Consider the following 13,324-nt stretch of genomic DNA (forward strand, 5'->3'; position numbering starts at 1 on the left):
CCCAGTATTTTCTTGGTATTTAACAGGGGAGGGTGTGGAGGGATGTACATTGCAGAATGGAGTAAACATCAGTGTCTCTTTAGAGGAAGAAATATTTCTAAAGAGGCACTGATGATTACTCCATTCTGCAATGAACTTCAAAATATAAAGCCCTGAATGGCTTCAAGCTGGGATTTCTAAAAGACAACCTCCTCACATATGAAATCTAAGATCATCAGCATAAGTCTTGTAACAAATCCCACCACCCCGTGAGGATTGACAGGTGGATATATATTGGAGGTGTGCAAATGAATGGTACAAAATCGGAAATCAGAAGTAATCGTAAGTTTTATAAGTCTAAAGTCTTTTTGAAGCGTTAGCATAGCCCATTTCAAAAACTTAAGAATCGAAGCTGACCCCCATACTTTTTTGTTAGTGTTTTGTAAAGCTCAACATGCTTCCAGTCCATTTCATTCAGTGCAAGGCAAGAAAGCAAGCTGCTACTTGTAAAAGAAAACATAAAGCTATCATACCTGACTCCTTTGCCATTCCTCTTCCCATGGTTTCTCCACTTGAAGAGTTCATGGCTTGCTTCTCATGTGAAGACAGGAAGTGTTGCATTTTGGGAACAGCACAGAACTTGGGAAATGTAGTTTGGAAAGGGGATCAGCCCTGTGCCAAATAATTCAAAAGGCTCTGCCCTAAACTACATTTCCCATTATCATCAGAATGGGAATTCACCGATCAGAAGAGGAGAGAGGAAGTTGTAAACAGTCTGTTTATATTATCAAAACTTTTTTAAAATCCCTAAAATCAGTAGATGTATAAGGATTTCTGAAAGTTGGAGGGAATGATCCCCTGTTATTATATGTCATTGGATAGAAAATTCAAGGAGCTAGCTTTTATAGTTTTTTAAATCTTGTTTTTAAAAACATTGAAAATTCCACAAAACTCCATGGATAAGCAAAATGTTATGAAACTTGACAGACAAAGAGTGGTAAATGTGTTCTACCATGGTAGCAAGTTTCACTCCAACAGCATTAAAAATGAGGGAGATAGGAGCCCCTGAAGTTTCCAAATTATAGTAATTTAATTATGCACATGTGGAAATGTGGTTTGGGAAGTAAGGCCTGCCCTAAACTACATTTCCCAGACTACATCAGAAAGCACAAATCAAGATAGAGGAGAGAGATATTTCTCCCTCCCACGGAATCTGCAAAGAGGAGGACTGTGACTGATCTCTCTAATAAGTTAGGCAATCTCTGTCTCTTGATGGTGTCTGTACTATAATTTCTGTACCTGGATTATAAATGGCAGTTCCTAATTGGGTCTGTCATAAAAACATGGCAAAAGTTTATCATACTGCAAAAACTTTGTCTTTGCGCAAGGGACATCACCCTATAGCACATTTTCCTTTGTTGAGTCTCCAACAATTTAACACAGTTTAAAACAGGAAATAACACTTTCAAACCAGGAACAAATTTTCTTTATTATTAAAAATGTTTTTTGTAAAAACTTTGAAAATTTACCAAAAATCCATGGATGAATCAAACATTCTGAAATTTGGTGAGCTAGCAGTGGAAAATGTGTTCTACCATTGAGGCAACCTTCACCACAATAGCTTTAAAACTGAGGGAGATAGAGGACCCTAAAGTTTTCCCAATAGTAGTAATCATTACAGTAATGTCATGCGCAATTGCCATTAATGAAATAGTAATGAAACTTCATTAGTCTCGCTAGAGTTCCAAATTTTTCACCACTGAAACTTTAGAAACACTTTAGAAATGAAGCACCAGTGGCTTCTAGTTTTGTAAGTACTTTTGAACCATTTTTATGGATCACCTTCACTCTAGAAGGCCTCCAACTGTGGAACTCGCTTTGAAAAGAATTTAGTTGCCAAATGGGTACAAGGTTGGCAATGTTTCCAACTCCATTTTGCCAGTGGATGAAGCTATGACAAGAAATTGGAAGAGAGGCCCTGCTTCTGAATGTCAAAGCTTCAATCACTGGGAGGAAGGGAGGAGTAACATCCTTCTCCTTGTACACCAAATGGCAACTGAGTAGTCATCATCCAACCCATCTGGCTGTTTGATGTTCAAGTGGTATGAAGGGGGCATTTATGTGTTCTTTCAGTAGTCTTACTGAATTTGAAGGAGTTATGGATCTGGATCTCCTTCAAGGTTCTGAATCTGAAGGAGTTGTGAATCCGTAACCACTAGGCTTGCTCAAATAATTCGTTTTTCCTGTTAACCGTTATTAATTCGTTATTTTCGTTTGTTTTGAAGCAATTTTGAAGCATTGGTTGTCCACACATCTGGATATCGTGGTTTCGAATCGCGAGAGGCCGTTTTTCGTTATGTCGTCGTTTTTTTCGTTAGGAAAAAAAAGCTTTTGCAAAAAAAAAAAAAGCCACCCGAAAGGTGGCTACTCTCTGCGGGCCTCCAGGTGCCCCCCACGGACCCATACACTTTGCCGCCTTCCCCGGCAGCCGGAAAGGCCGCGGAGGCTCCAGGCGGCCGCTGCACATCCAGGCCTCAATTTCCGCCCTTCCCCAACAGCCGACATACATACACACGCACACACACACACACATCTCCATATCCATGTACACCCGCCCTCCTCCGCTACCTCCTCGCCCCTTCCCGGGAGGGCATCTCTTTCCTGGGACGGCGTCCTATGTGAGGCCAGTGCTTGGCGCCTGGCTAGGCCTCGCCTCCCTTCTCAGGCAGCAGGCCCAGCCAAACCCTTCCTCCACCTTTCCCTCCTGCAAAGGGCAGCCGCTCGGAAGCCCAAGGCAGCAGGATGGCGACAGAGGAAAACCACCCTCTGTGGCTGTGCTCCGACCTCAGCCAGCAAAACATTCTGGACTCCAACTCCCAGAAACGCTTGCAAGCTTCTTCAATGGCTATGAATTCTGGGAGTTGAAGACCCAAGCGGTTTCCAGCAATGCCAATGGATGGCGTTCGGGACTCCAACTCCCAGAAACCCTCGTGGATGGTTCAAAGACCAGGGATTCTGGGAGATGAAGTCCACGGTACCGGTTGAAAAGGCCATTGGCCAGGCGCCAAGGGAAAAAGGACGGCAAAAACAAAGTCACCCTCCTTTTCTATATGACTGGCCTTCATGGTCTCTCAATTAGCAATAATAATAATAATCTGTGGAAGGTCCAGGGTGGGAGAAAGAACTCTTGTCTGTGGGAGGCAAGTGTGAATGTTGCAATTGGTCACCTTGATTAGCATTGAATAGCCTTGCAGCTTCAAAGCCTGGCTGCTTCCTACCTGGGGGAATCCTTTGTTGGGAGGTATTAGCTGGCCCTGATTGTTTCCTGTCTGGAATTCCCATTTTCTGGGTGTTGTTCTTTTACTGTCCTGATTTTAGCTTTTCTGTAGCTAAAAATGCATATAAAATTGATTCTATAGGGAGGATAAATGATTGGATTTCAACTCCTACAGCTTAGCTTTCTCTGCCAATAATGGTACCATATCAAACTAAACCTCCCAAGATTCTGTAGCAGTGAGCCATCTTGGATATTGTAAGGGATTTTTTATTATTATTATTATTATTATTATTATTATTATTATTATTATTATTATTATTAGACCTTGCTCCCAGGAAGGTGCCTTCGCTGTGGCTCCCAACTTATCTATCTACCTTTCCACATATTCTCCACATTGTGTGTATGTGTAGGTATATTATATATACATGAGCCCCGATGGCGAAGTGTGTTAAAGCACTGAGCTGCTGAACTTGCAGACCGAAAGGTCCCAGGTTCAAATCCCGGGAGCAGAGTGAGTGCCCGCTGTTAGCTCCAGCTTCTGCCAACCTAGCAGCTTGAAAACATGCCAATGTGAGTAGATCAATAGGTACCGCTCTGGCGGGAAGGTAATGGCACTCCATGTAGTCATGCCGGCCACATGACCTTGGAGGTGTCTATGGACAACACTGGCTCTTGGGCTTAGAAATGGAGATGAGCACCAACCCCAGTCAGACATGACTGAACTTAACGTCAAGGGATACCTTTACCTTTACCTATACACACACACACACACACACACACACACACACATTATGCAGGGACTATATATATTATATATATACACAGTATATATCACACACACACCAATTTAACAAAGTTTCAGCCACAAAAACAAAGTTTCTGAAGTAGAACAATGACTTTCACAGTAAAGACAACCCAATTTAACAGGAAATAAGACTTTCAAACCAGGAACAGATTTCTGCAATTATTAAAAAATGGTTTATTATAAAAGCTATGAAAATTCGCCAAAAATCAGAGGATAAGGGAAACGTTCCAAATTTTGGTGAGCTATCAGTGTTAAATGTGTTCTACCACTGTACCAAGTTGGAAGAAGATCACTCAAAAAATGAGGGTGGGAGAGTCCTGTAAAGTCCTCTCCCTCTGTGCTGTTTTTGGGAATTGCGCATGCGCGTCCGCCATTAACGAATTAATTTAGAAAATAACGAATTTTCGTTAATTTCGAATTTTTTGGGGGGCCAAATTCGGAAATACCATCAGAAACGAAAAGCTGCCCCCCTCTAGTTTTGAAACGAGTTTAGAATCAAATTTTTCGTGGATCGATCAAGCCTAGTAACCACAATACAAAATTCCAGCCATTGTTTCTAATGTGTGTCTGTCAGTTGTACATCACCTTAGAGGGTTGATAGGCTATTATTATTATTATTATTATTATTATTATTATTATTATTATTATTATTATAGCACCCAATGATAAGAAATTTTGCTGCAATCCAACAATACCTGAAGGATCACAAACTTATTTAGTTTATTTGTTTAATTTGTATCCAGCCATTCTCCCAGCTCAACAAAGTTCAAAGAAACTTACAAAAAATCTAATACAAGGAAAATACATCGTATACACTCACGTATAAGTCTAGAAATTTTAGTTCAAAAATTAACCCTCCAAACCTTGGGTCAATGTATCTATAGATCAATGTAAGTACTGTACCTTAATTCTTACTAAAAAGAAACCACACATTTCTCTGAGTTGAGTGGTAAAAAAGGAGGGCTTAATCCACCACAGGAGAACCTAAAACAGTGGTTCTCAACCTGTGGGTTCCCAGGTGTTTTGGCCTAAAACTCCCAGAAATCCCGGCCAGTTTACCAGCTGTTAGGATGTCTGGGAGTTGAAGGCCAAAATATCTGGAGTTGAGAACCACTCACCTGAAAGAAGCACAAGCTCCTCTAAACTTTCTGCAACACCACCAATTCTGGCCTTTTTGAATACCTGGGTGAGAAAATGATAGCAGAGACCAGGCATGGCTGGCTCTCCAAGAGCTGTTCCTGCAGAATGACCCTCAACTTATCTATCAATCTTATCAAAATCCATAATTTTAACCCCAAAAATTGTCTTTAATGTATACATGTGGTTGACTTATATATGAGCATATACAATAGCTAAAATGATTTCAAAAACCTAAGATATCATTCTAAGGTAACAAGAGAACTACATTGAAAATATCGTCATCTACCTCATCATTAATTCTTCTGCCTTAATTAAAAGACTTGAGAAGAGAGAAGAAGCCAAAAGAGTTCATCATGCCTTAATATAAAGTTCTATGTATATTCCAAACCCTTTTTTATATACTTTTTGGAATAACAGAAAGAGTGAGCATCATTTATGACAACTGAATGTGCAAGGTGACTGTTACGTTAAAATGGTAATCAGTGATTCCTTTTGTCATTCTAGAGCCCACCAGAATAGACTTGTCCCCGAAGAGGACTGAGCTCACAGTGGGAGAAAGCATCGTCCTCAGCTGCAAAGCCCTCCATGACCCCAGCCTAGATGTCATTTTCCACTGGACTCTGAACGGGCAGCCCATTGATTTTGAGAAAGAAGGAGGGCATTTTGAAAGCATCCGGGTAGTAAGCACCAAAATCCATTTTCAATGAAATATCTAATAGAAAGCTGTTTGCCAGAGAAGGCTTTGCTTTGCTGCCAAAGTTTAAACAGGGCTGAAAGAAATGTAATTACAGTCAAGGAAAGAAAAGGAGAGAGAAATGTTAGCTCACAGAATAAAGTATCTCATTTGAGTTAATTGAAGCATGGAATATTTGCTTTTGTCAGAAGGAAATAGTCATGAATCTTATATTATGTCTGCTGATGAGACATTCATGAGTCTAGTGAGAATGAAGACCATACCTTCACAAAAGATAATGAGATTGCACTCAGAGGTTGAAAGTTACTTTACAAATGAATTGGCTATAGTTCCAGTTGGCTCCGAAACAGTTAGCTGCAATTATGCTTACATTTTAAGTAACACTTTGCTTTCTCAGTTCTTGAAAGAGTAGTTATCATAGTTGCTTTTATAGATTTTATGGAAAAAATGGAATGCTAACAGAAACTGATCTGTGGTACAAAATATATTTACCTCAAACTCATATCATTGTCACTTCAACACCACAAAAGTGCAAGACCCAATATGAAACAGTCTCATGATGTGACATTCTTCCTCCACTATTTTAGAACGAGGTCATCCCTTGTATACAGAAGCCATATTGTAATGCAATTTTTAATTGGGAAAAATGAATTATACATGGGAATGTATTAGTAATTAATTACTTCTAGATTCAACTATACATCATGTATGTGAGTAAATACTTAGCAAACTGTATGAATAATAAATATGCATATTATGCATAATATATATACATAATAAACATATATGTTACATGTACATATAATATGCAGTAGCTGAGAACAGATTGTTCAGTTTCAACTAGAGGATCTAAATCAATCATTGAATAATGGATCTGCACATAAGCAAATATAATTGGTTTAATAGCTGTATCCCACTTGGGACTCACTATTAGATCCAAGTCTAATGTATAATATATGCATGTTACATGGATAATATGCAGGCTCATATAGGTTTTGAAATAATCTAGCTTTTATCCATGTATTTGGTTGGCATTACTAAAGTTCCTATCGATGTATCTATCTGTCTATTTGTCTGTGGACACACATATATGCGCACCCACACTTGAACTAGAGTTGCAGGAATTCCTAGTGGAATTCATTTTTTTTTTTACCATCCTGAAGTTGACTACTGATCATTTTGTTCCAAGGTCAGTTCATGTTATAACATAACATTGCCAGATATAGATCCATATGCCAGTATAGAATCATGTGCCAATATAAATTGACCCTAAGGTAGCCACTTCAGCATCACACAAAAAGAGGACTAAGAGAACACACATTTGAATAACATGAGCTAAACTATTAATGAATAACTTCAAAGTCTGTGTTAGTGCTCTGTATCTCTGAACCACGTTTGGACCTCAATGGAGGATCCCTCAAACAGAAGTAGAACACATGACTATATTAAATTTTATTTGTTTATTTATTAATTTATTGCTGGTGGGACTCAGAGCGGTGTACAATATATCAAATGGCAAAAATTCAATGCCGAACATACATATAAAGCAATAGATAACATAACTACATCAGTAACAAATAAATATAAATTAAAACTATAAAATTATACAAATGACATCATACCATAAACATGAAATGTTTAAACATTGTACCAGTTTTTGTTATCATTTAGCTGTTTCAGTAATGCTATCACTCTCTGAGCGCCTGCTTGCATAGCCAGGTTTTGAGTTTTTTTCTGAACACCAGGAAGGAGGAGGCCTATCTAATCTCACTGGGAAGGGAGTTCCACAGCTGAGAAGGTCCTGTCTCTCATCTCTGCCAATCACACCTGTAAAGGTGATGGGACCGAGAGCAGGACCTCCCCAGCTGATCTTAATGCTTCAACTGGTTCATAAAGGGAGATATGTTCGGAAAAATAAGCTGAACCCAATCTGTTTAGGGATTTATAGACAAAAGCCAGCACTTTGAATTGTGCTCGGTAGCAGACTGGCAGCCAGTGGAGCTGACGCAGCAGGAGAGTTGTATGCTCCCTGTATGCTGCTCCAGTAAGGAAACTGGCTGCCACCTGCTGGACTACTGGCAGCTTCCAAACAGTCTTCAAAGGCAACCCCACATAGAGTACATTGCAGTAGTCTATTTGAGATGTAAAGAGAGTGTGGACCACTGTGTCCAAGTCTGGCTTCTCAAGGTACAGGCGCAACTATCACACAAGTTTTAATTGTGCAAAAGCTCCCCTGGCCACCACTGAGACCTGGGGTTCCAGGCTAATTGACTTGTAACATAAATAAAGGGCTATAGCCAAAGGGGAAGGGGGGCAGGGATTCACCCCCCCCCCTTCCAGGTGTTTTGGACATCAATCCCCAGAAATACTAGCCAGCTTACCGGCTGTTAGGAATTTTAAGAGTCAAAATCCCAAACCCCTGGAGGGCTGAAGTTTGCCCATGCCTGGTATAAGAGGTGACGTCACGGGCTTTATAGTAAATTGGCAGGATGGGATGGGTTGTTAGAAGCAGTGGAAGGAGGGAGGGATTTCCATCCTCCATGGCAAACAAGAAAGGATATCTGCAAGCGCAAGGGACACTTATGAGTGTGGATATCCCTAAGAGAATTTTGACTCTTGACTTTTCTGTTTTTGTATTCCTGGGAACAGAGCCCAAACTAGATCTTTACTAGTGCCTACTTTGGTTGTGCATTTGTATAAAATTACTTACCATTTCTGTTTGTTCCATTTGTATGGCCCCATTTCTGTTTCTGTCTGCCGCTGATGGAAATGTGCATCTATACGAATGGGTTTTTCCATCCAAGGTCTGAAAAAAAATGTGTTTTTTGGACAAAATGGTACAAAACCACAAATGAAACAGATGAAACAGGATTTGAGCACCTACCAGATTGTAACATAAAGCTAGTGGTATGTGGCTGCCTATCTTGACCACAAGTTGGACAGACCCACCTAAAAGCATTCCTACTCTATCCATTGGAACAACCACATTCCACAATATTATGTTTGATTCCTCTCCTTTTCTCCACCTGGAAATCTATGATTCCTTCCAGTTCACTCTGCCTTTTAGATATGTAGATTGAATACACATTTGCTTTCCTGAGAAGCACATTAAGATTCAATTGCTACAAACTCCCACATAGTGTGTCAGCTACAATTTTAAAATTATAAATAAGGCAATAAAACCAGACAGTCACTGTATATATGACATTTTTATTTTTCTTTAACAACAAAACACACATTAAATCTAAATTATTCTCAGAGGGTGAGGAAAATGTGGTGCGATTTTGGTCTTACCCCTTAACTATCAGTGGCTTTATATCAAAAACATTAATCTTCTTGAATACCCTATATTTCATGGCTAATAAGCGTTGTCGTGCTAGACAAGTTGCAAACTTTGTATCCCCAAGATGGCACCTTGCTGAAGTGAAATACAATGATTCATCACATCATCCATCTTCTGGGTCTCTGTGAATAAGATGGGCTGTGAAATACCTGAGAACATCTCAAATTCTGCAATGAAAACAAAGGAATGGATGCACTGATATTTCTCCCCCATCACATACATTTCAACTCAGTCAATTGTCAATAAATCCATCAGGTTTTATATACAGAAAGAAGAGTCTGATTATCAGTAGACCATCACATTTGTGTGTGTCCACAGACCTGTTTAAAATGCATCCAGAGGCTGAAATCCTCCAATATCTGTAAATAAATGGGACAGATCAATCTGAATTCAAAAGCCAGAATCCTATTATTATTTTATGCAAATGTGGAACATCTACATTCATTTTAAGGTTGCAGAAACAATTGTGCATGTGCTGCCATTGTGCATGTGCAATGTACATGCAAATCAACATTGTGCATTGCATGTGTGGATGTACATTTCACGTGCATATAAAAGATATGTGTGCACAGTCACAGATTCAGTTCATCAACTAGGTAGTTTTACAAGACATGTATATTGTTTCATAGAATAAAACTATGTTCCATTTCCTTGATGTAAGATCTCATCCAAAATATTGTTACTTAATTAGTTCCTGTCATTTTTCCACATGCTAGGAATTTCTAGGAATGGGCTGTTTTCATGCTGTTATCTTGGGAGGCCAACATGCACTGGAGACTTCTAAGTCAATGCTAATATTCTCATGATAATTTTCCCAGTTGGATGGGTGGGTTGTAAAGGAATTTACTTGCAAAACCCTATGAATCCTTCATTCCAACTATAAGTAGATCTTTAGAAGGGCTCACATGCCTGAGTATGCTAGGGGCTCTTGCTTCCACTACCCTTTCAATGCTTAGAGCCATATATCTGCTTTCATTTTCCAAGAACCATTCTTAAAATGACTGTCCATCTGTCTGTCTCCTGCCATAGACACACCAAACTGTCTCTTCTTTGACCCGGCAAACACATTGCTCACTCAAGTAAATGTGATGTAGAGAAGTAATTTGTTCAGGCTGTGTCTCAGTGGTAGACTGCTTGCTTTGTGTGAAAAGATTCCAAGCTCAATACCTGACATTTTTGGTTTAAGAAAGTGAGTAGGTGGGAAAGGGATCAGGTAGCTGATAGGAAAATCTTCTGCATGTGACTCTGAAGAAGTGTTATAAGATGGAGTGGAAAATATTAGACTGGTTAGACAAATAATCTGATGCCCCTTCTAAAGCTTCCTCCTATGTTCATTCATTAAGATTCCTATATTTGATGATAAACGTACTTTGCATGCAAAAATGTGATAGTATGGTGGGAGTAGTGTTGCTTGATTCCTATTAAGAGTAGTCCCATTCAATCAATCATTGATTGGTGAGACCCTGCTGCCCCACCGATTTTCCATGGAGGCTGATAAATCGGCAGTGGAGACCTCATAAAAGCAAAGAGGTCCCAAGTGAGGTCTGACCAAAGCAAAATAGAAAAGCAACATTACTTCCCTTGCTCTAAGTGCTATACTCCTTTTGATGCAGCCCCAAATCCCTCTCCTTTTCTTTTCTTTTTTCTTCTTCCCCCCCTTTGTCCTTTTTTTCCTTCTCCTTCCCCTTTTCCCCCTTCTTTTTCTCCTCATTCCTACCTTCCCTCCCTCCCTCTGTTTCCCCTCATGCACGTCACCTTTATTTCCCATTGACATCATAGAGGACCACTTCACCTAGTAATAGCCTTTGTGGTAAAATGGACAGAGGCTGTTGCTAAATGAAGTGGCTCCCCAGTGACATCACTCAGGGCCACTTCACCTAGCAACAGCCTTTGTGGTACAAACAAACATACATGCATACACACATACTTTGACTCTCTCTATACTTTGACTCTTATAAAGAAGGATTTAGCTCTCACGATTTCAGCACATTCTACTCTAAATGTAGACCAGCTGATTTCTAACATTTTGCCTCTTTGCAGCTTTCAGGCGCTCGTGCTCAGATGGGGTCACTGAAACGCATGGCAGCCCAGACATGGGGGGAGGCAAAACATCTTCAGGAGCAGAAGGTGGGGCCTGCAAGAGTTAAAAAAGAAAGAAAAATAAAAGTAGACTTAATTACCTCCCCATTTCCCTGGATAATTTTGTCGGGTCTTCACTTAGTTGGAAATAAAACCAAAGTATTTTTGCAATTCCCCAAAACTAGCCATCAAATTTTAGAAGTAGAGGTTGGCGCCCAGTGGGTTGGGAGGCATTGCATGTTGGGATGTAGCTTAGACAATGTATTTATACAACACAGTTGTAGCAGATTGATACCACTTTCACTGCCTTGGCTTCATTCTACAGAATATTATGCAATGCTTTTGACACGAAATAAATAAATAAATAAATTCTACAGAATATTGGGATTTATCATTTGGCCAGATGTGTGAATTTTTTGTTGGAGTTCTGCATTTAAGCAAGTGCAGTAAAGTTCTCTTTCAGGGAATTCTACATATTTCCCAAAGCTAAAAATAGCAGAATCCTCAAAGACAGAGCCACAGCAGCTAAAGTAATATCAAACTCTGTGTCTGTGTAAATACACTCAGAAAGTATGTGAGAAGAGAATAGATGGTACAATAGTAGAAGCTGTTTCATATGTACAAAAATCAAAATTCAAATCCTACCATCTGTGCTTAGAAGAAATAGGCAACAGAGCTGTATTCAAACTGCAAAATGATAGAAGTCGTACACCACACTAACTGCCATGGCTCAATGCTATGGAATTCTGGGATTTGCAGTTTTGTGAGATAGCCACCATTCTCTGTCTGAGTCTGGATTTACACTGGCCATAATCCAGTTTCTGAATCCAGATTATCTTCTTTGAACTGGATTATATGAGTCTACACTGTCACACAATCCAGTTCAAGGCAGATAATTTGGATTCAGAAACTGGCTTATATTGGCAGTATAGATGGGGCCACAACAAACTCCCAAGACTCCATAGGATGGCCCTCAAAGTGGTATCAAACTGCTATAACTCTGCTGTTCGAGTGGGAGACAGGACTGCAAAACAGACAGAGATCTGAGAACTACTTCCAGTAGAATGTAGTAGCTTGTCTGCAGGAGCATTCACACTCATCAGAAAACAATACCACATGTTCATATTATTCATCATTCCCATAGATATTACTGTCATGCAGATTTTGAGTAGGGCCAGTGCTCTGCGAAGTTGTAGATTGGAGTAAGTACCTCTGAAATAATCAAAACTGCTCCTCTATTTTTGAAGGATTTGTCACTTTGTTAAACTGCTACTGTTTTCTCACTAATTCTTCCTCTTTTTTCTCCTCCTCCTCCTAGCAAGTATCCTCTGCAGATTTAATGATCAGGAACATCCTTCTGATGCATGCCGGGAGATATGGCTGCAGGGTACAAACCACAGCAGACAGTATATCCGATGAGGCAGAACTTCTTGTTAGGGGTGAGTATGGTAATAATAGAGGACATGATCCGCATAAATGATCATATAAAGGAATTGAAATGTCTCCTTTGCTCCACGCAACTATACATTCCCCTTGATTCATTTTCCTTTTTAAATAATCTATGTTTTGGGGGTGTTTGGGGGTTCTTTTGTTTTGCTTTAACGGTATGTTGTTCAGAGCAAGAATATGTGGTTAAGGTTTGCAATGGCCTGTAACAAATACATCGGGGAAACAATCTGACTATTTTAAGAGCCCCTGTGCTTAAACTACAATCCCCCAAAGAGATGGGGGCAAGGGTCTTAAATACCTAGATGAGGGAGAAAGTGTTCAGGATCAAAAATCAGCCGTTTTTCTGATTATATAAATCTTCACTAGAAGCCAGAATGACTAACCTGAGGTTTTGTACTTTGGACATCTAATACTATAATTTGAGCTTATATGAAAAAGATAATAATTTTTCAATAAAGTAGGAAAAGTGTTAGATTGCATTGGAAATGGATTGATTCAAGGAAGCCATGGCCTTGAGTTTGCAAGACCTGAGCAGGACTGTTCTCAAGGATGTATTGG

The 13,324-nt window shown here is 39.7% G+C and overlaps 1 protein-coding gene across 6 annotated transcripts in view; it reads left to right on the plus strand.

Moving 5' to 3' along the window:
• The window catches only part of cntn5 (contactin 5), an 870,111-nt gene that overhangs the window by 763,915 nt on the left and 92,872 nt on the right, over positions 1-13,324 (plus strand). For 3 of the 6 annotated variants that reach the window (XM_062977117.1, XM_008108071.2, XM_062977118.1), the window contains 3 exons: positions 5,706-5,881; positions 11,279-11,365; positions 12,636-12,756. In XM_062977117.1, the coding sequence (XP_062833187.1) occupies positions 5,706-5,881; positions 11,279-11,365; positions 12,636-12,756 (384 nt within the window). The remainder of the gene's footprint in view (positions 1-5,705; positions 5,882-11,278; positions 11,366-12,635; positions 12,757-13,324) is intronic. The other 3 variants (XM_062977119.1, XM_062977120.1, XM_062977121.1) reach the window with 3 other exon arrangements.

This window comes from Anolis carolinensis, chromosome 3, assembly GCF_035594765.1.
Source record: "Anolis carolinensis isolate JA03-04 chromosome 3, rAnoCar3.1.pri, whole genome shotgun sequence".
NCBI classification, from domain to species: Eukaryota; Metazoa; Chordata; class Lepidosauria; order Squamata; family Dactyloidae; genus Anolis; species Anolis carolinensis.